Source organism: Ailuropoda melanoleuca, chromosome 4 (assembly GCF_002007445.2).
Source record: "Ailuropoda melanoleuca isolate Jingjing chromosome 4, ASM200744v2, whole genome shotgun sequence".
Taxonomy (NCBI): domain Eukaryota; kingdom Metazoa; phylum Chordata; class Mammalia; order Carnivora; family Ursidae; genus Ailuropoda; species Ailuropoda melanoleuca.
In genome coordinates, this window is record NC_048221.1 from 114,972,581 (window position 1) to 114,996,489 (window position 23,909).

The 23,909-nt window shown below is 37.6% G+C and overlaps 1 protein-coding gene across 1 annotated transcript in view; it reads left to right on the forward strand.

Annotated features, from left to right (window-relative positions):
• Positions 1 to 2: 2 nt before the first annotated feature.
• Positions 3 to 23,909, forward strand: part of STRN (striatin) — a gene marked incomplete at its 5' end in the record, with an annotated part of 109,963 nt that continues 86,056 nt past the window's right edge. The window contains one exon of the mRNA XM_011219234.2: positions 3 to 125. Within this exon, the coding sequence (XP_011217536.2) occupies positions 3 to 125 (123 nt within the window). The remainder of the gene's footprint in view (positions 126 to 23,909) is intronic.

Genomic DNA, 23,909 nt, shown 5'->3' on the forward strand with positions numbered 1-23,909 from the left:
CGGCTGCGGCGGGGGCGGCGCGAGCCCAATACAGCCTCCCTGGGATCCTGCACTTCCTGCAGCATGAGTGGGCCCGCTTCGAGGTTGAGAGAGCCCAGTGGGAGGTGGAGCGGGCGGAGCTGCAGGTAAAGACCCTCCCGGCCTGGCCCTCTTCATCCCGCCTCTTCGCTCCCTTCCGCCCCGCCCAGGACCCTTCCCCCTCCCCCCCTTCAGCCTCCGCTCGTCCCCTCCCCCTTTGCTCCCGCGCATCCCACCCAGAACCGCGTCTCTTTACCCGCTTCACCTTTGCCTTTCGCTGACCCCGCTTCCTTGACCGGGGTTCCCACTCCCGCCCTTGATGCGTTGTTTACCCTCCCCGCTCCTTTTCGTCTGCTGCTTCCCACTCTTAACTCAGTCTCTTTTCAACTCTTTTCCCGTCCCACATTTTAGGTCGTCCCTTTCAGTTTACTAATTGGGTTGACAGTAGTTTTGAGAGATGTCGAGCAAATCATTCTCTGCCCTAGTGAGTTCCATCCTAGGTCTAGAGATGTTCCCTGCGAAAGGTGTTGGTAGTTGGCTCCTCTCTCTGAAAGGAGGGTGATTAAAGACAGCAGAAGTTAATGTACGTGGGGCCTTGACTTTAAGCGAGAAGCTGATGTTGGGAGAAAGTATTATTAGGAATATCAACCCCTTTTTGATATATGTAAATGTTTTTTCTCTTTCCTCTTCCTTACCCCTCCCGCGTTTCTTTTAGGTATTTCAGATTCATGGATTTTGAATGAAGAACCTAGATGATCTCAGGTGATGGTTCAGAGATGGTTTCCTGTTCTCAGAATCTGAAACTTCCCAAGGGTTAATTTTATGTCCAGGGTTTTGTGAGGTTGACTTGTACTTTGAAAGGAACTAAAAGGGACTTTAAAGTTGGTTACATTTCCTTGCATAATTTGAAAGATAAAGTATATCCAGGAAGGAGCTGTTGTGGGCTCTTAGAAGAAAGTGAGGCTGATCCTTTCTTTACTGGCCATTCTGAATTGCTAAGTAGGTTTCAGTGGCTGTTCTTAAAACTTCCAAGGCATACACCAATTTCACAAGGAGCTTAAAGAACTGAGTAGCTGTGCCTTTCTGTTTTACTGGCTAATCCTGTATGCTCATGAAATCCGAGTATAGTTTTGGTTGGTGAAACACTTGAAGTTAAAATGCTACCCAGTGTGTCCCTTTTTTTGGTAACATGTATTTTCTTTGGCACTTAAAAAAAGGAGAAATCTGTTAAATAGAATCATGTGCTGGAACAGGGTGCTTTGGCGTGGTGGAAGTGGCTGTGGAAAGAGGGAGTAGACAGCGTTATAGTACCGGCTGTGCTTGCTTCTAGCTCTGACCTTGAGGAAATCCTTTCGCCTCTCTGAACTTCAGTTTCATCTTTTATTTATTCAGTACATTTATTGAGTGCCAGTTGTGTGCCTCTAGGCTTTGAGATTAACAAAACCGACAGTAACTCTGCCCTCATAGAGCTTACATTTTAGTCAGCAGTCAGCAAATGCAAGTATATAATACATTGGACCATAGTGGCAACTTGGATGAGAAAAATAAATCAGGGGCGCCTGGGTGGCACAACGGTTAAACGTCTGCCTTTGGCTCAGGGCGTGATCCCAGCGTTGTGGGATCGAGCCCCACATCAGGCTCCTCCGCTATGAGCCTGCTTCTTCCTCTCCCACTCGCCCTGCTTGTGTTCCCTCTCTCGCTGGCTGTCTCTATCTCTGTCGAATAAATAAATAAAATCTTTAAAAAAAAGAAAAAGAAATCAGGTACAGGAATAGAGTGTGATAGGGGCAGCTATTTTATTTTAGATCTGGTGTTTGAGGAGGGCCTCTGGGAGGAGCTGAATGAAAACAGGGCATGACCCATAGTTATTAAAATTTTTTCTCATTCTTTATTTCTACAGTTGTATGTTTATATTCTTCGGCAACTTCTTTTGATTCCTTTTATGTACTTCAGTATCTAGTCTATGGATATTTTTAATTTTTCTCAAAATAAATCTGACCATGTCTGTATAAATAACAAGCAGACTTAAATGTTTCATTCAGATTTATTAGTAAAGCACTTTATTAGCACTGCATTCTGTAAATGAGTTTGTGGATTTCAGGCTTCAAGGAGGTGTGAAAGGCAGGCTTTAACTTTAACATTGTTCAGGTGTGGAGAATGATTTTTGTATGTGACTGCTTAAATTTTAATTTCTAGTTAAGGGAAGGTGAGTCACACTAATTTGGTTAAAAACAAACAAGATAATAATTCTTCCCTTCTTAGATGTGGAGGTTTGGGAACTTCCAGCTCATCTCACCCCTTGTCTGATCTCCCAGTGCTCCCCCTCCACTCCTCAGTTTCAACTTTTCAGTTTACCTGTAATTAATTGTAGTCACTCTTCAGTTTTGCACTCACGCACGCATGCTACTTCCCAGGTTATTTATGGCAAATGTTAAAGCTCAGGTAGGTTTCCCATTGGTGCTCATCACATTGATGGCACTACATTTTTACAGTATCTTTTGGTTTGTGCTCACATTAATTTTAAGTATCCGTGGAGAAACGTCAAACATTAAAAATGTGTCATATTTTCCAAACAGAACAAATATTATGTATTTTTGTTCTGCTTTTGTTTTGTATTTTGCAGGAGAGAGTTGCAGGAATCTCACAATTTAAAATATGTTTTTAAAGTCATTTCATCAGCATCATTAAATTTGAATGTATCTCTTCATTTTTCTTTTGCCGTTGGAATTTTTGTGAAAAAACTATAGGAAGGAAGAGTTGAATGAATGATGATGAAATTTGGATTAGCTGGCGTCCCCCTTTTGATTTTTGAATCTCTTCTTAAGTCATTAACACCAAAGTCAACAAAAATACCTTTAAGATTAAGCCTAATTTGTCCCTTCAGGAACCTGTCCGTCCTGCTCTTTCAGGTTGCCAGGGCAGAGTTGTGCAAGGCAATCCAAGCTCTCATCTACCTGGCCTGCCTCTTCCACTTCCTCCCTTCTTCAGGTCTTGGGAGGAAGGAACCAGCTACATTGTGCCGCAAACTTGTCATTTCCCCCCACTCCTTGCCCATTTTGGTTAATGTAGAATTCTCTTTATTTTTGATAATCTCCCTCGCACCTCATTACCACCATTCAGATGAGAATAGGTTAACTCATGGGAAAAGAATGGTTAGGATTATTCCTGAGCTTTATCTTTGTGAAAGGAAATGGAGTTGGAATACTAATCATAACATTTGAGAGAATTTTCTATATGTGAGACATTGAACTAGATGACGTCAAAAGAGCATGCAGTCTAGTTGGAGTGATAGTACAAGCAAGATGCAGAAAAATCAGTATTTATCACGTTGGGGGCTTAAATTTTCTTAGACTAGCGTAAAAGAGGAGAGCTAGCAGTGACTGGGGAGAGCAGCAGGAAGAAAGAACTTTATGAGGTAATGAGAACCTATTTGAAAATTACTGACGTAACAGAAAGCAAACATGTAAATAATAAAATTTATTGGCCCTAGATTTTGGGGGTTGTGTGTGGTAGGAGAGGCTCTGCTGTTTGCCTGCAAATGCTAAAATTGTGTGAAAAAGGTCATATGATTGAGTAGCTTAGGGCATGTGGTATAGAGACTGTATACTGGAGTATTTGTTAATCTGGATTTTAGCATTATTGATTCATATTTTCATTCAATAAATGTCAGTCACCTGTTTTATGCCAGCTCCTGTTCTAGGCACTGGAGAAACAAGAATGATTAAAGTACATCCTTCCTTCATGAAACTTAAATTCTGGAGGAAGGCAGACAGTAATAAATAGCTATATACATAAAATGTTAGGTGGTAGCGAGCACCACGATAACATGGTGAAAGTGGGATATGAAATGCTTGAGAGGGTGGAGTGGGGAAGAAAGGCTTAACTGATGAGATGCCATTTGAGTAAGACTTGAGAAGGTGAAAGTAAGGAAAGAGCGTTGTAGGCCTAGAGAACAGTGGTGGCGGGGGAGCATACTTGGAATGTTTGAGGAATAATGAGGCACATGTGGCTAGAGTGGAGGAGAAGAATGGAAGAAATGTCAGAGGTACTGGGTCTTGCCCATTGTAAGGATCTTAGATTTTACCTCCACCGGATGAGCAACTGTTGAAATGTTTTGGGTAAAGGAGCAACACCATCTTTAAAAGGAGCCCTTTGCAAGGGTTTAGAATATACTTAGAGGGAAGACAAGAGTAAAAGAATCAGGGAGTCTTGTTCGGGGGCTGTTTTAATAATCCAGGCTGGAGATGAACTAAGGTGGTAGCGATGAGATAGGTGAATATATATTTTGATACATATTCAAAGTGTAATGGATTCGAATACATTTTTGAAGGTGGAACCGACAGATGTGCTGGAGAATAGAATGTGAGGAAAAGGGGAGTCATGTATGACTCAATTATTTTGACTGAGAGCTTCATAGGACTGTTAAAATTTACTGAGCATTTAGGTGGATATAGCACTTAAAATGACAGTTTATTTTGTGTTGCAACTACGGTGAGAGACAACATGGCATAGACCTGCTTTAAATCTTTTCTGTAAGGCTGCTTTACTTTATGGCAAACATGGCAAACAAATTCTGACCTTTGAGAGCCTTAGTTTCCACATGTATAAGGTGAGGATAATAAACTACCTTGTGAGGATTAAATGAGATGTTTTAAAATACCTCAGAGGCTGGCACATAACACAAAGTAGGTACTGAATGAATAAGTGGTAGCAAATACATGATGTTAAATTTGCATTCTTTTTTATGTCCTTGTCTCCAGAGAAAAGCATAATCTTTGCTCGTGAACTCTTCTAAGGCTACAGCATGTAAGTGTCAGCCTGGACCAGGCAGTCTAATATTCCAGGTCTGATGGTGGCGCTAAGGGACATTTCACGGGAGTGAATTGTTGCCTTCAGTGTCAGCCTCACAACGCTGATTATGTACTTCACATGTATTGGCTTTCCTTATAACTCAGTATGGTCTGTTATCTTGGAATTTGTGTAAATTTTTCTGAGTGTGTTTATCTTAACCTTGCATGATGTCTTGGGTAACAAATCATATACATTTACTAACCACTCTATAAAACCAGTCTGGTTTTATTTGACTCTTTAAACCACTTCCTTTGAACTTGGAGCAGGTGAACCCCACTGTGGTATGGTATAATTTTGTAAACAGGATCATTTTTCGTTCTATTTATATCCTTGATAATTTTATAATCTTTAATTATATTTTAGAAAGATTGTAGAGGTCTTACTCTTTTAAAACATATCCTGTTTGTTACTTTAGTTCGTATTTCTCGGCTATAGCTCAGTCTTAGAATAATCTGGGGGAACTTTTAAAAATATTAATTTCCTGGACTCTACCCCAGACCAATTAAATGCGAATCATAGGATATAGGGCCCCTGGTATTAGTATTTTTTTTGAGCTCCCTGGTAGTCCTTATATGCAGCAAGGATTGAGAACCACTACTTTAGTTGTTTGCTTCTGATTTTACATGTATAGTTTGATGATTTTAACATGTATTAATATTCCAGATATAGATGGCTTTTTATAGAATTCGGGATATAATTTCTATTATTCTTTCTGATGATAGCTAGCATTTTATTTTTAGCCGGTAGAATATTATAATTTGATTCACCTCCCTCTGACTGAGAGAGATAATGATAGAGTAATCTTTGAGCTGGAATGAACTTTTAAAAAAATCAGCTGCAACTTTGTTTTGCAGGTAAAGTGAGGCCCACAGAGAGGTTGAATGACCCAAGAATGAAATAGGTTTTATACAAGCTGTCACTTAAATCGCCAGATACCTTTAAGTTTTTTTTAAAGCCCTTTCGAATACATTATCTTGCTTGATCCTTAGAACTTTCTGAGGTAATCAGTCACACTAATGCTTATCATTTTTCTTCTCATTTAAAACAACAGACATGGAGCTTTTACCCAGTCCTCCTGTTTTCTAGCTTATTTTATTGGCTACATTTAATATTTTGTCTTGACTTTGGTGTTCTGTAGTTTTATTATGATGTATTGGGTATAGATTTCTTTTTGTTTGTGACTTTGTTAGGCTCCTTGAAAAATCTGCAAAATCCTCAGTCATCTCTTTAGATTTCTGCTCTATCCTGTTCTCTTTTTTTTGGGGGGGGGGGTGTCTCTGATTACATGTACTTTAGACCGTCTTTATCTATTCTGATTTATCTTCCAGTCCATTAATTTTCTCTTCAATTGGATCTAATGTTTTAAAGCCATCCAGTGAGTTTGTAATTTTTGATTATTATTGAAGTTCAGTTTGGTTCCTTTTTGAATCTGATGCTGGATCTTTTCTTAATAGTTTCCTGTTCCCTGAAGATAGTTTCAGGTTGTCTTTTATTCTTAAGAATTTATTTATTTATTTATTATTTATTTTAGAGGTGTGTGTGAGCTGGGTGGGGGAGGACAGGGAGAGGGGCGGAGGGACGGGGAGAGGGAAAGAATCTCAAGTATACTTGACTCTGCGCTGAGCATGGAGCCAGACATGGGGCTGATCTCAGGACCCTGAGATCATGACCTGAGCTGAAACCAAGGCCGGTTGCTTAACTGCCTAAGCCACCCAGCCACCCCAAGTCCTCTTTTATTCTTTAAACCTAGTAAGTATAGTTATTTTATAGTTGTTATCTCTGTACTTCCTGTATGTGAGGTCTTAAAGGTACCTTTCTATGATCTCTTGTTTTTGCTGGGTCTTGTTCATGATGGCCCGTTTGTATGCATAGTTATCTTCGTGTGCTGCTCACTGTCTTGAACAAGTGTTAAGACTAAACTGAGGTCTCAAATAAAGGTATCTTCTTCAGAAGTTCTTCTCATTTGCTTCTGGTAGGTTTTTGGAAGCATTACCAATCCAGAACCATTTAAAATAAATTCATTGCTTGAATTTGGACCACCCCACTGATGCAAATTTTGGTTGCAAATACATTTGAGGACCAGTGTACTTCACCTTTGCCTTGAAGGTATAAGTCCCTTAGGTCTTAGCTAAATGTGGGCATATCACCTGTTAGACTTTTCACTCTGGATGGTCCTGGTCTTTGATTTTTGCCCTTTGGGTCTTGTAAGGCTGTCCAAACTAAGGTTCCGATTTGTTCTGATTGGCCAGTACCCAAAGGGCAAAAGTGGCATTTGTTCTCTTACCTCACTCGGTATTCATATTCACTTCAATTTTGGCCAAATAATTCCTTACTTCTTATCAGCTTTGCCTTTTAGATGAGTGTGAAAGTATTTTGTCCAGAATTTTTAGCTGTTTTCAGTAGAAGAGTTAATTTAGGACACTATCTTACTTTCAAAAATGATAAATAAGAGTGGCCCAGTAATTATTTGTGGAGAAATATCATTGATAATACTTCTTTATTAAGAGATGCCCTTATTTAGCCCTAAAGTTTATTTACCATCTAAGTCTACTTCTCTTTGAGTTCCAGTGGTAGGAGAGGAGACTACAGCTTTTCTCCAAAATCTTGGTAATTTAAGCAGAATTTAAAACAAACAAACCCCTTTACTAATCCAGTCTTTGAAAGGTGTTTGGAAGTCCAAATACTCTGGACTGATTTCCCTTTGTCAGCTTATTATCTACTTGATGCCAGCCATACTTTTTGATTTATGAATGTTATTAATGGTATCTAGTTTTCAATTCTGGGCCATTAGAAATAAACTTGCCGTTGGGATCCTTGGAGTTTCTTGCTTTGGTGGTCCATTTGACAAAACAAACTATTGCCTATCATAATATGGCTATGGAAAGTATGGGCCTTAACTCCATCATTTCTAGTATATAATTTTTCTGACCCTCATCTTTGTAAATTGTGAATTCTAATATACCCACCAAACAAGAGTAGTTGTAATTTTAAAAAGATTAAGTATGCAAAGTATGTGACCCATAACAGGTCTCTAATAAATGGTTTGCTCTTGCTGTTTGAGATTTCTATGGAGAGAACACTTTCAACTGTATTATTTATTTAAATTAAATTTTAGAAGCCAAGATCTGGTTTAAATGATCCATTTGGCACATAGTGGCTACTTAGATTCTCTTTGCCCTGTTAGTAGTGGTTTAAGGACGATAAACTGACAGTATTGGAAGTAAGGGGCAGGTCAGAGATGTGGAGTGATAGGTGGTAATAACTTGTAAGCATTGAGAACAGGAGATAGGAATACAGGAAACTTTGGAGTTTAGGAGAGAAACCTGAGGCAAGAGAGAAGCTGGGGAAGGAGGTAGAAGAAAAGAAGAAACAGAGTGGGGAGCAAAGGGGTGGGGGGAGCAGACACAGACAGGAGGGAGAAACCGCACACACGAGCTTTTTCTTAATTCCTAGAGCATGTATTGTCTAGTCTTCATTTTAGCACTTGCAGAATTCTAGGGCTGACCAGGAAAGACACACACACACACTTTCTTGCCCCCTCCCCCCATCTCTACCCTCAATTTTCTGTTCCCTTTGTTAGACTAAGAATATTTTACCTCCTGAGGGACCTTAAAACCCAGGAAGTCTCATCCTTTGTTTTATCAGTGAGGGCGAAAGAGAGATGGAGTGAGTTGTCTTAGATCACTCTGTGAGTTGGTGATGATTTAGTTTAGAACCCAGGAGTCCTACTACCCTGGCCCAGGCGTTGTTCTCCAGACCACATCATCTCCTTTTATTGGTCCCTCATCCTGTTTGGCTGCTTCTGATCTGAAGTAGCCAAGTGAATTACAGTATTTAGATGATTAATTATGCTTTGAGTAGTTGTCATAATGTAAATTTTTCTCACATATTTCAAACTTTTCAAGCAGAACAACTTAGTGAAATGACTATATTTTAAGGGGTTCAGGAAGGTCTTGAACAATTTGTGTTCCTCAAAATTGTTAAACATTGTGTCACTCTAGTTTCTTTTAATAATTTTATTTTTGTGTAGGGAATACTGATAGAAAATGTTTATTTCTTTTAAAAAGTCTGGAAGTTTGGATCTTTTTCAGCTTGTTCTGATGGTAGCCTAATTAAGTTCTCTGTGTGTGTGTGTGTTTTTAAAAATATAGTTAGTGTTTATTGACCGTATATCACCTTTTGTGTAGTGCTTTGGTTATTAGGTCATTCTCAACCTGCATATGCTGTTTGAACAGAGTAATATGTCAACCATGTATTTGCTGTTATGCATTAAGATATTTGAAGAAATAAAATGACTTTCTTTGGCAGACTTAATGCTGTTTAACTTTTATTACAAAAGTACCTTATCTGAGCAAGATGATGGAATATTAGAAAAGATATTTAAGAAGGAAAATTTATTGTAGAGTTGGCTAGAAGCAGTATGGCACAAGGAAAAATGAGATTTTTTTTTTCCCCTGTAGATAAGATTGGGAGAAAAGTAAGGGAGTAGAAGCCCTGGAATTAAGAGGAGCGTTGGGAAATATTGAACAGGGTTGGGTGGAATAGGCATTTTGGGTGTGGCGAATAGGTTCTTGGCGTAACTGCACTATAGAGATCCAAGGAAAGGGCCAGGGGAAGTGTTAGACACAGGTTCCATTAGCATTCATTTACATGGGACAGAAATTGGATCCAATACCAGTATATCTAGTTAGGAGAAATAAACAAGATGTCAGATTCCACAAGGGTGATGATACCAATTTTACCTGATGGAAAATTACAGCCCAGTCTGGGACTTGCTCTCTCTCTCTCTCTTTTTTTTTTTAATTTCCTAAATGAGAAGGTTAAGCAGTCAGCAAAGGAGCCAAATTATACGCACAACCAAAACCTGCTCCCAAGGAATGTGGATTCATATAAAGCTAAAAGGGAGCAAGGAGGAGCCTAGAAATCTGGGTCAGTACACCTACTGAACTCTAAAGAGTAGTTAGTTGGGAAGATGGTACTGTGGTCCCAGTACTTGAACCCAGTACTTTATCTTGTTTCCTTTCCTTTTTTTACCCTCCAAAAATAATAATAGGTTTTGTTGTTGTTGTTGTTGAGCTCTTACCGTGTGCTGGGTACAGTGTAGAGCACTTTACATGTGTGATCTATTTTAATCTTTGCAAAACTCTTTGTGGTAGGTATTAATACTTATCCCCTAATTCATAGATGAGAGAGGATAAATAATTTGCCATGAGAAAAGTTTGAGAGATGGCCTGGGGCATGGTAAATGGACGGGAGTTATTTTGACATTTTTCTTGTTCTCTCATGCTTCTGAGTCAATGTATAGGGTTGGGATATTTTCCCTCTCTTGTCTGCCTGGTGAATTTCTAATCCTCTTCCAAGATTCAGTTTACCTTCTTTGGGAAACCTCTCTGACCTCCAGACATAGTGAAGCTTCATGCCCCCCTAAAAGCTTGTATATATAAGACAAACACCATCCTGACCGGTGGTTGGGCAGTTAATCTGGTTGAAATGATATGAAGTCATTTAAGTTAAAAATACATAAATGCATACTTATTTGCCACTGTAAGGCCAAGCCCACCTGTCCTTCACTTTTTTTTTTTTTTAAGAATGCTTATTGGAGTTGTGTGTTGTCTTTCTTGAAAAAGCTACAATTATAATGCATTGTTTGTGATTTCTGGTTTTGGTTTTCCTTGAATAAAGTATACAGTGCAGAATCGTGGATTTTTGACTTTTCCCTATTCTTTTACAGTTGTTTCACCCACATTTAATTCGATGGCAGTATTTTTTGCAGGTCTCCTTTGTTGTCTTGTCTTCCCAAAGCATTCGACTTAGTCTTTCTTTCCATACCTGTATTTTATTGGTTTATGTAATGTTTAATTGAATTATCTAATCAAAGCAACAGTGCAACTGACATAAACAGGTTTGGGAGGAAACCAAGTTGACTCTTCATGAGTTTATACAACTGAGAGAACTGCAGTGGACTGTAAAGAAGAGCATACTCCAGCTGTGAATATTTAATGTGCCCTGGGCGGTGGGCAGTGTTTTACAAAGGGACTCAAGAATACTGGTTAATCCAGAGGTTTGGTTAAGAAAGGATTAGTGGTGAGAGCCTCTGTGTTTAGTTATACCACCTGTCTTATACTTTCAGTAGACTCATTAGGTTCTGTTTCAGTAGAATAACTAGGTTCTGAGTCACTTAAGGGCGTTTTTATTTCCCCGAAGGTCCAGCAGTTACTGGCAGATAGTAGCTGCTTAATAAATGGTTCTTAAATGAGTCAGATATTAGGCTACATTGTTACTGAATATGTATTAACTATGTGATTTGAATATGTATATCATGTCTCTTAGCTAAATTTTGGCCATAAGGGCAAGTCCTGTGTCTCAGACGTCTTTGATATTTACAGTGTTCGTCATAAATTTCATGAGTGTAGGGGAGCAGTGTATCTGTCCCTCTTGCTGCTAGCTAGTTCCACCTTATGACTTCTGCTGGAAAGAGCCTTTGAGAGCAGGTAGTATCTGTATTCTGTTGTGTAGAGCATTGCCTGGGCCCTGCCAAGTCACTATGACAGAGCTCATTTTGGGGATGCCACTGGCTTCATAATTGCAGCTTGATGTTAGCCACAGCAAATGGTGCTTGGGTTTTGATAGTTGTGAGTGTAGGTTTGTTTTCTTCTCCCTTTGTGTGTTAAACACTGACTGCCAGGAAATGTCTTTGGCATCATGTCCTGAAAAGTCTTTACAATCAGCAGGGTCAGATAACATTTTTTTTTCCTTTTCTAAAACCCATGGCTTCAAGTTTTATGCATGTTCTTTATTCCTTCTAAATAGATAACGAATTGAATATTTTTTTCTGTGAAGGTAAATCTGGCTTTAAGTAAACTATCTAGTTTTCTAGATTACTTTGTATTCTACCTTTCCAGTTTTGTTCACAGTTGCATTACTAATATACTGTGATTTTAAACTTTTTTGAACTGTTATTTTAATAAAATAGAAATGCCCCCATTCCAGAATTTAGAATGAAAATTCTGACTTTTTTATCCCTAAGCCTGCTTCTTTCCGTCAAAAATTAAAGTTTAGTTTCCCAGCTCCTTATAGCTAGCCAAGTAAATGAGAGTGAGCACAAAAAGGCTAACGTATGGAAATACCAAAGTTGCCAAAGCCTCATAGAAAATACATTGTGAATTAACAGTGGAGAACAAGCAGATACAGTTCCAGGTCACTTAGAGCTTATAATCAAGCGATGATTCTTTTTTTTTTTTTTTTTTTTTTAAGATTGTATTTATTTATTTGGTGGAGAGAGAGCCAGCGAGAGAGGGAACACAGGCAGGGGGAGTGGGAGAGGAAGGAGCCGGCTCCCAGCGGAGAAGCCTGACGTGGGGCTCAATCCCAGGACTCTGGGATCATGCCCTGAGCCGAAGGCAGACGCCTAACGACTGAGCCACCCAGCCGCCCCAAGCTATGATTCTTAATTTTAGATAGACCTGAGTCCATTATGCCTGTGGTGGTACCCACTGTGGCAATGCTATTTTAGTTTTTTCCATTTAAAAACCAACCAAACCAATAGTGACAACAAAAGGAACCCCTTTCTCAGCTCTTTTATCCGTTCGGACTGTCATCCTATCTTTTTTTTTTTTTTTTAACAGAGATAGAGACAGCCAGCGAGAGAGGGAACACAAGCAGGGCGAGTGGGAGAGGAAGAAGCAGGCTCATAGCAGAGGAGCCTGATGTGGGGCTCGATCCCGTAACGCCGGTCTCACGCCCTGAGCCGAAGGCAGACGCTTAACCGCTGTGCCACCCAGGCGCCCCTGTCATCCTATCTTGTTCTCTTTCATTTCACTGTTAATTTCTCTGTACAGACCACATTTAGTACTCTTGGTTTTCTACTAGTCTCATCTTCTTCCCTCTCAGTTTCTTTAGCTCTTTCTCTCTTTTGGGTTACTTATTCCTCCTTCTAGTCCACCGTTCAGATACTTGTGCACCAGATTGGATTTTTTTTTCTTTCCAGAAGTTTCTCTTTGATTTGAATCTTCTCATTCTAGTTGCTTCTTTTTACATATAGATAGATGCCTTACAAAATTACATTTCTAGGTAGTGCTGATATTTTTCCACAGTTACAATTCTGCATGTCTGATTTCTTGCTCATGTCACCTGGATAACCTGCTATAACTTGAAACTCAGTCAGCCTTTCTGAAATCCTTCTCCTGAACCAAGTTACCTCTCCTCCCTATACCCAGCCCCTAGTTTACCCTTTCTAGAAGTCTAGATTCAGCTTTGAGTCAGTGTTTCACTCTCTTGTCCTCACTCTCCCAGCCATGCATCTGGTTTTGTAAACGATTTAATATTTTAAATCCATTTTTAATCATTTAATTCTTAATTACTTGGTTAACTTGGTTCAGGTCCTCATCACCTCATATCTGGGTGACTGCAGTAGGGGCCTTCTTAATTTTTTACCTCTGGTCTCTCCCTTGGCCAAGATATTCTACACAATATTGCCTCTCAAGCTTCTAAGAATAATGATTTGTTCAAGATATTTTTTTCTTTTTGCCTGTGGTAGGTTTCACATCTCTTCCATGTTTAGACTGTTGTATTTCCTACCTGTTAGGAACCAACATATTTAATCTTGCTTTGCAAATAAGCCATGTTCACTTTTTTTTAAAATCAAAATCAAGTTTGGTCATTCTGAAATATACTTCCACCACCTCATAATTTGTATTATTCTTTCAGATTTATATATTCTTTATTCAAATTTAGCTTAAGTTCCATTTTCAACATGAAGAGTTTTTGGTTTTGGTTTTGATTATTACTTTTTGAGTACTAGCTTTTGTCATTTGACACTTAGGATGTGCTGTCTTTTACTGTTTACTTGCTTTTTATGAATCTGTTCAATTAATTTTACAAATATTTATTAGGCATCTATTATATGCAAGCGACCGTTCTAGGCATTGGGGATATAGCAGTCAATAGCATAGACAGTCTCTGTCCTCTTGGAACTTTGGCAACTTCCTCTGTACCTTATTATTATTTTTAAAATTCTAACATGTATCATAGTGTGTTAACATTATGTGTTAATAATGATAATATTAAAATGGAGTTCAAATTTGCAAGAAGGCCCTGACTAATAATACAGAAAAAACCCCTGTCTTGCTGCTGACCAAAAAACACTGATAATTATAGAGAAAAGGATAATTATTCTGGAGGGTGAGGATATCTTTTGGAAGGTGGCTATTGTCTTGAATTCAATAATAAATTTTTAAAAATTAGCCAAAGTAATACTGCCTTGGCAGATATTAATTCAACTGTGTACCATTAGCCTCCCATGCAAATAAACAGAATGCAAATAAATAGAAATTAAAAACAATACTCATTGTCTTGGGATCAGGACTTACTCAATTTTGTTTTCCACATACCATCTTCAGTTCTCTATAATCACAGGATGTTAAACTCTTGCCCTGTATAGTTGAAGAAACTGAGGCCCAGAAAAGTTAAGTAACTTTAATAAGATCACACAGGTTAGCGAGAGAACCAGGAGTAGGAATCTCCCAAATACCACATCAAAGAACATTGAATATTTGTACAGTTAAGTAATTGATGTGTATAGTTCTGGTCCTGAGTTATCAAGAAAAGTTGTGTCCCCTGGCCTTTTTTGCAAAATGAAAGCAGGAATTTATTGATCTTTAAAATTCAGTATACATCAAAGCTTAAATGATTTATCTCAGGTATTTTCCCTACTTTGTGTTCTCTTGTTTACTTGTTTGAATAAAAATGGTTACTTTGATACTTTGACCTAATTTTATTTATTTATTATATAAATGTAAATATATATATCAGGAAATGAGTGTTTGATAATGTTTGAAAGTCAGGTAGTTACTAATAAAAACTTGTAATAAAGCTTGACTTCCCTAGTTAAGGAATCTATATTGATTGTTTAAAAATGTTTCTGTAGGGGCGCCTGGGTGGCTTAGGCAGTTGGTTAAGCGTCCACCTTTGGCTCAGGTCCGGATCCCAGAGTTCTGGGATCCAGCCCCTCATCAGGCTCCCTGCTCAGCTGGGAGTCTGCTTCTCCCTGTTCCTCTGCCCCTACCCCCTGCATGCCAATGCGCACACGAGGGCACTCTTTCAAATAAAAAAAAAATCTTTAAAAAAATCTTCAATAAGTTCGCTATAACATGAATTAGAGATTTAGAGCATGAATCACTGACTAGAAACCACCAATTTTTCTACAAAAAAGAGAGTTTTAATCCTTATTTATAATTCAGAGTTAAACTTAGACTTTATTTTTAGAAACTGTCTAAGTTTTACATTTAGCAGTGTTAAAGAAAACCAGAGTTGGACAGTGGTTAAGGTAGTATAAGCAGATTTTAATCAGGGACTATTGCAATAGGGGGAAAGAGACCTTATTTTGGAACTGGGCTTAATTCTGAATACAGCAATGAAAATTAGGAATTTATAGCCAAAGGGGTGAGGGGTCTGTGGATATAAATTGTGAAGAGGAACCATCAGGGGTAAGGGGATTCTGGCTAAACTGACTTGACAGGATTCTTGCTGAAGGCAGGCCAGGGTGACCAAATGTCACCTAGGGGATTGGAGGGGTGAGGAATTTGATCAGATGTTGAGGGTGATGAGATACTGAAGGTGAGGGATTCTTGCCAAACTGACTTAGTAAGATTGTTGCTAAAATTGGGGAATGTGAAGGTAGACATGGAAGTCTAAAGATCTGGTTTAGTCAAACAGCCGGCTCAGAGGAGCCTGACTGAAGTTTGGTTGAGAAGAGAATCTTTGTCAGAAGAAATGTTATCTTTAAAATAAGAATCGGTGGGGGCACCTGGGTGACTGTCGTTTAAGCATCTGCCTTAGGCTCAGGTCATATTCTCAGGGTCCTAAGATTGAGTACTGCATCTGGCTCCTTGCTCAGTGGGGAATCTGCTTGTCCCTCTTCCTCTGCCCCTCCACCTTGCTTGTGCACTCTCAAATACATAAAATCTAAAAAAAAAAAGAATAGGTGTATATATAAAACATAAGATATTCAGAACGATAAAGGATAGAAAGTACCCCTTCCTCTCACCAGTCCTTCTCACAAACCTGTTTAGAGATAAATTCTACTAACAATTTAGTGTGTATCCCTCCAGAATTTTATGTATATACACACATAAACACACAGTTAGGTTTTTTATTGAACTTGCATTTACCTTGGCAATAATTGTTTATTGCCTCTCTTGTTTAATCTGCTTATCTATTTTAATCTCCATTCTTCTCATCTTCTCCTTCCATTTTTCTTTATCTTTGAAAAATATTTCTCTGTATTCTTTATTTACAAAAATCAAGTTGTGTCATTTTTTCTCTTTTTAAAAAGTTTCATATGTGATATTTTGTGTACATTAACTCCATTACTTTGAACTGTTTGAGAATTTCTTAAACATAGTAATGGTTTGTTGGGAATGCATAAACCTAATTTAGCTAAGTTGCTAATTGTTTTTGAGAATGACTGCCCTTGTCTACATTTACAGTGGCAGTGCATGATCACATATCATCTAGAGTTCTACTTCTTGCTAGTCTCATAAATGTAAAGTTATATCTCCTATTTATGTTAACTTGAATTTTTCTGCTTATCACTGAGATCAAGCATCTCTTTCTAAGCTTGTTAGCCTTTTGGGTTTCCTCTTCTCTAAATTGCTTATTTACATCCTTTATGAGAGCATGGAATATGTATTTATTGAGATCATCTTCTATCTATATTTACAAGTAGGATTAGTTTTTCTTCTTTTTCTGTAATTTATTTTTGGTAATTTTTTAGGTTAGTGTTACAGTTTTATTTTTTTTTTAAAGGTTTTATTTATTTATTCGATAGAGATAGAGACAGCCAGCGAGAGAGGGAACACAAGCAGGGGGAGTGGGAGAGGAAGAAGCAGGCTCATAGCGGAGGAGCCTGATGTGGGGCTCGATCCCATAACGCCGGGATCACGCCCTGAGCCGAAGGCAGATGCTTAACCGCTGTGCCACCCAGGCGCCCCAATGTGTTACAGTTTTAGGAAGCAGAATGATAGTTTTATTTATTAAAGCTAAATAAATATAATACTTGTAAAGTAGGTTAAGATGAAGCCATTGGGATTTGTATTTATATTAAGAATATTTATAAAATAACAGGCATTGTTTTATGTAATGGATTTAATTTTAAAAAGACATTTTATGGATCTTACAAATTAATAAAAAGAATATATATGTATGCACACACAGAGATATCTACATATATATCTATAGACACACACATCTTGTAGCTACTTTAATTGATCTGGGACATGTTATGGGTTTCTGTGTTTGAAAATCAAGATTACTAAATATATTTCTAGTCTGGAAGCTCCAGCCCTATGTCTTGCCTACTGCCTACAGGGAGTGCCCACCTTAATAGTAAAATCAGCAACGTATGAACTTACATTTCAGTCTTACCCTCCTTCACGACAAGCTCTTTAAATTTAACCCTCTAGCATCTGTGTTTTCTTCTGATCTCTGTTAGTATACATGTTTATGTTTTAAATATGATTAGTTTGTACATAATTATTTTGTGTCTTTTTTTGTTTGACAATGAAATGAGTTGATAAAACACTTATTCAGAAAAATATAGGAAGAGTTCAATAAAAGATAGGTTTCATTAATTTCATGTATTTTCATGAATGTATAGTTGTAGTCCCTGCACTTTTAGTAATTATGTAACCAAAGCAGATGTCATTTTTGCTTATATTTCTGTCTCTGCATACAGGAAAGCTCGCAAGAGAATTCAGGAAACTGTTCACATTGTTTATCGCTAGGGAGTGGGATGGGGTAAAGGAATGGATCTGTTGGTTTTTCCTTTATACATTTATATAAAATTTGAATTTCTTTCCATTTTACGGTACTTCTTTAATGAGGAAGAAGAATTTTTTTTTAAGCCATCAAAATATAGCTTATTGAACTACTCTCTTAATGAGTATTTGGATGGTTCTATTATAGGACAATGGTGAACATATGACAAAATAATATTAATATCTTAAATATTCATTAAAGCAATGAGAGGCACTCTTTTCTATCCATGAGTGTTTAAAAATCAATAACAACACCCAATGCTAGGCGAGATGTGTTAAACTTTACTCTCATACATTGTTGTTGGTATTATCAGTTGGTCAGCATCTATCAGGAAACAGACTTTGACCTAGTAATTCAGTTTGTTGCAGTCTTTCCCAGAGAAATAAATAATTCCCTTAAAAGTCTAATGCACGAAAGGCAACCAACTGAATGGGAGAAGATATTTGCAAATGACATATCCAATAAAAGGTTAGTGTCCAAAATATATAAAGAACTGATACAACTCAACACTCAAAAAACAAATAATCCAAATTTAAAAATGGGTAGAAAACATTTTCTCCATTGTCCAAATGTCTCCATAGACATTTCTCCAAAGAAGACATACAGGTGGCTAACAGCCACATGAAAAGATGCTCAACATCATTCATTGTCAGGATAATGTAAATGAAAACCACAATGAGATATCACCTCATACCTGTCAGAATGGCTAAAATCAAAAACACAAGAAACAACCAGTGTTGGCAAGGATGTGGAGGAAAAGGAACCCTCATGCCTGCTGGTGGGAATGCAGACTGGTACAGCCACTGTGGAAAACAGTATAGAGGTTCTCAAAAAGTTAAAAATAGAACTACCCTATGATCCAGTAATTACACTACTAGGTATTTACCCTCGAAAATATAAAAACACTAATTCAGGGTGATACGTGCACCCTTATGTTTATTGCAGCATTATTTACTATAGCCAAATTATGGAAGCAACCTAAGTGTGCATCAGTAGATGAATGGATGAAGAAGATGTGGTATATATATACAGTGGACTATTATTCAGCCATAAAAAGAATGAAATCTGCAACAACCATAGTTGGATCTAGAGTACAATGCTAAGTGAAATAAGTCAGTCAGAGAAAGAAAAATACCATATGATTTCACTCACATGTGGAATTTAAGAAGCAAAACAAAATGAGCAAAGGAAAAAAAAAAGACAAACCAAGAAACAGACTCTTAACTATAGAGAACAAACTGAGGGTTACTAGAAGGGAGGTGTGTAAAGGTGGGTGAAATAGGTGATGGAGATTAAAGAGTACGCTTACAATGATGAGCACTGAGTCATGTATAGAACTGTTGAATCACTGTATCGTACACCTGAAACTAATATAACACAGCATGTTAACTACATTGGAGTTAAAATTAAAAACTTAGAGGGGCACCTGGGTGGCACAGCAGTTAAGTGTCTGCCTTCAACTCACGGCGTGATCCCGGTGTTATGGGATCGAGCCCCACATCAGGCTCCTTCTCTATGAGCCTGCTTCTTCCTCTCCCACTCCCCCTGCTTGTGTTCCCTCCCTCTCTCGCTGGCTGTCTCTATCTCTGTCGAATAAATAAATAAAATCTTTAAAAAAAAATTAAAAACTTAGAAAGTCTATATGCATGAAGAACATCATCAGCAATTTATTTTTTTAATAGTGAAAAATTACAGTCTGAATGCCCAGCTATAGTGAAATGAGTATCAGGAATGCTTTTGGCTGCGAGTAAACCCTTGTTAACACTGATATAACAAAGGTCATATTTTTCCTAGAAGTCTGGTGGTGGGTGGTCTTTTTCTCTGACATAAGCTGGTGCAGTTATTCAGTGATGACATAAAGTAACTAGGCCTTCTCTGTTATTCTCCTCTGCCATCCTTCACCCCCAGTCTGTTGGCTTATTGTCTTCTTTCTTGTTACATCATGATTACAGGACTGCTCTAGTTACAGATATCAAGACCAGAGTGAAAAGCAGCAAATAGGTTTTTCTGAATGTTTTTTGGAGCGTGTCTCCTTTATCAGGGAATGATAAACTTTCCCATAAGTACTTTCTTCCCATCCCCAGCAGATATCCATATATATCTCATTGATTACGTAGCCATGTCTGGCCACAACAGAAACTAAGAAAGCGTGAATTTTACTTTCCAGATTCTATGGTGGGAAGTTACAGAGTAGAAAGGGATTGGGAATGTGTATTTTGAGTAGCCAGTCCACAAGATCTGCTACAATGGTTAAGTAAGTTATGGTAAATTTGCTTGAATTGACTTTTTACTCAATTATTATTATTACTTCTGTAATAAACTTAATAGAAATGATGGAATAAAAACAGTAATAACACAGAAAATTAGATTAAATACTTTAACTGTGTTTAGCAGAATGCCTGGTACTCCAAAGTGCTTATTTTCTTGCCTCCTGACTGAACATTAGTTTAAGTGCCGTAAAGTAGTAAAACAGTATTTACACATAGAGGTGTTTTTCTTTAATAGAAAATAATAAGTACTTTTCCGAGTACTTCAGAGAAGGGAGGGATTACTTTAAGCTAAATAGGCTAAGAGTTGGCATTGGTAGAGTTTGAAGTTTTAGAAGGGCATTTGGGGAAGGTAGTGGGGACAAAGAGAAGAGCATAAACCAAGGCATGGGCCTGGGAGAGTTCAGGCCATATTTAAAGACTAAAAGATTGTCTGCTTTGATTGGAGCACAAAATGTGTGAGAAAGGAATGTGGAAGACAAAGCTAGACAGGTGAGTGGGGAACAGATTGTAGATAGCCTGACATTCCATTGGGAAGAATTTGGGCTTTGGTTACATAACACCTTAAATTTATAGGTTCACAATTCATATATATTGAATGACTGCTTTAAATACGAAAAGTGTTGCCCTTGAAGACTGCTTCTTTAGAGATTGTATACCTATCAAAAGGTAATTTGATTGGTTTAAAATGTTTAGAACTCCTTCGCAGTTTTCTAACCGTAAAGAAAATCATATACTATAGATCATACGCTATAGAAAATCATGCACTATAGAAAACTTGTCATTTGCAAGGGATACTTTGAGACCTTTGTGAATCCTCAAATTTTAAAATTAAGAGGTCTTTGTGTGGGATCCTTGCTTCCTCTGAATTATATTTCCTTTAAGACTCATGTATCTATATCTATCTATATCTACATATATATATATATTCCTATGAAGTTAATATTCTTCTCGGTGTTAATGAAAGTTTTATTTCTTTTGATAAACAGATTTTGCTCAGGTTAGAGCACTTGCTGAGTCAGTAATGTTTCGTTTCTTTTTTTTTTTTTTTTGTATAGAACATTTGGCAGACTTGTTCACATTCATAGTTACAAGCTGTTACCAAATTTGACATTTCCTTCTTTTCCTAAGAACTGTTACTTTCTTAGTCCTTCTATTTTTCTTCACTTCACTTGCTAGCCATTTGGCTTTCTTTGGGGGTGGGGGGGAGACATTTTTTATGAAGAAACTCAGCTTAAAAAAAACAGTTATTGCTTTTGAACTTTGAGATAGGAATGCTTATTTAGGCTAGGCTTGCTCATTTACTCTGGATCTGGCCTCTAGCTTCTCATTGTCTTAACGGAATGTCTTTTGAGTAGCTCTCAAACAGTGATAACTGTGAGTATTAAATCTGTGAATGTCAAGTTTATTATACCGCACATCCACAGATTCTTCCCTTGATTGATATCTTATTCTCACTCCACTCTATGTATGTGTATGAATAATACATATTTTTCTTTTTTTCTAGCTTTATTGAGATATATCTGACATAATATTGTGCAAGTATTGATCTAATATGCCTGTATATTGCATATGTATGTGTATGTGTGTATGTGTGTGTGTGTGTGTATATATATATATATATATATATACACATATGTATTTTCTTCGTAACTTAACTTTCCACTTCTTTGTGCAAACATTAGAAACATTTGTAAAGATTTGAGAGCTAGGAGGACATGCTGTGGGAATTGTTTGGGGGTGAAAGGGAACCTTTGTGAGGACTCGAAGCCTAATGTACGGTTATGTATATCTTGCCATCAGTTGATAATATGCATGTAATTAATTTAGTGTTTTAAGCGTGAATTTTTTGCAGTGGAGAGTTTCTTGTGTAGGACAATCTATATTTTCAATCATACATTTAGGGATGGAGGGATTGATGTGATAGAATATACCACTATCTCCTATTGCATTTCAGACATAATGTGTCATCTAAGAAAAATTACTCATCTTTTTTGGAAAGGAATGCTAGATAAATAAAGATAATGGTACAGAATTTATGAGGAAAATTTCAGGAAACTCAATCATTTGTTGAAAGATAAAGCTAGCTGTAAAGTTAGTACTAGATTAAAATACAGTTTCTGAAATGAATATCAGTTCTGTACTTGACCCCAGAGTTGAATAGGCATCTCACTGTATTTTGTGTTTGTTTCTTTATTTTTAAAGATTTATTTTTTATTTTTTAGAGGGAGAGAAGGGGGGAGGGGCAGAGGGAGAGAGAGAGAATCCCAGACTTCCCACTGAGCACTCAGTCTCACCACCCTGAGTTCATGACCTGAGCCAAAATCAGGAGTCAGGCACTTAAACAACCGAGCCATCCAGACGCCCCTATTTTGTGTTTATTTTTATATTCACTGGTTGTTGTTGTTGTTGTTGTTTTTAAAGATTTTATTTGTTTATTTGTCAGAGAGAAAGACAGAGGCAGGCAGAGGGAGAAGCAGGTTCCTGCTGAGCCAGCCAGGAGCCCAATGTGGGACTCATTCCTAGGACCCTGGGATCATGACCTGAGCTGAAGACAGACGCTTAACTGACTGAGCCATCCAGGAGTCCCTCACTGCTTTTGCCTGTAACTGTGTTTCTGGTTCTAGCTGCATACAACATGCACTGCTGGTCCACATATGTTTTGTTCAGCATACATGTTTCATCCACTGAACAGTGAGCTCTGTTTTATTTTGTCACTGTCATAGCCGTAGTGTCAGTAACTGTGCCTGGTGCAAGGTAGGTGCTCAGTTAATATTGTTAAATGAATAAATGTGACTATTTCAATAAATTTATGACTCAAATCCTCATTTATTAGGAGACCCCATTGTCTGGTCTTAGCTCTTTATATCTCCGTGTTCTGGTCTTGTACCCTCATTAGACTGGAAGTGAATTGTAAGTAGGAACTTGGTTTTGTATTTCCTATATTCTTTACAGTAATTTGGACTGCGGTGGGTAGTAGGTATTCCGTAAAGATGTGATTAAACTGAATGAAAAATGGTCAATTTTATTTATTTATTTTTTTATCACGAGACTGCTAAAAATATAGTCATAAACAAGAAATTTGGAAGAGAATCAAAAAAGCTAATATGTCCTTGTCTGTCAGCTTGAGGGCCTATGTGAGACTTTGTACTTCTGTGGAGTAGAGAGCTAGGGTTCTGGGACAGCTTAGTTCCTTGTTCTTTAACGGCCTATTTGCTTTATTTTTGGCCTTCTAACTATGTCACAGATGGTGTAGGTCAGTGGTTCTCCAAGTGTTGTCCCAGAATAGCAGCATTAGCATTACCTGGGTACTTGCTAGAAATGCAAATTCTCAGGTCCCACTCTAGACTGAGGGTGGACCCTGGCTCAAGCAGTCTGTGTTTTAGTAAGTCCTCTAGGTAATTCCCATGATAAAGTTTAATGTCACGTTGTCTTTAGGAGAGAGGGCTGTCTAGAGGCAACAGTTGTATGCCAGAGAAAACCAACTGGCAGCCTGAATTTAAGAGAATAATGTAATCTAAGGCTTTTCAGAGGGAACAGGTATGGTTTATAAAGGTGTTAAGATATAAAGCAAATTAGTGAAACTTCATTGTATGCTATTTCTTAGCTTAAGTAAATGATATTATTCACTTTTTCTTTTCAAGTATTTCTCTTACTATTTGTGAGTTTGTGCTCAAATTGAAAGTGAGAAGCTTAACTTGGTCAAGTTTTCTTGTACTTTACATTTTTTGTAAAAGTGAGTGCTCTTTCCCTCCCATAGCAGATGACCAAGAACTAACTGAAAAGTGCCTGACCCAAACTAATATTTTGTGTATTTTTTCTTTTTGAATGTATTTTTCAATGATTTCAGTTTTGAATTTGAGCCCTTTTTAATTTTGGAGTGCAAGATAGTTTAAATGGTTTCAATAAATTGAAGGGTACATTTGAAATAATTTATTAGATATTCCTGCATATGCA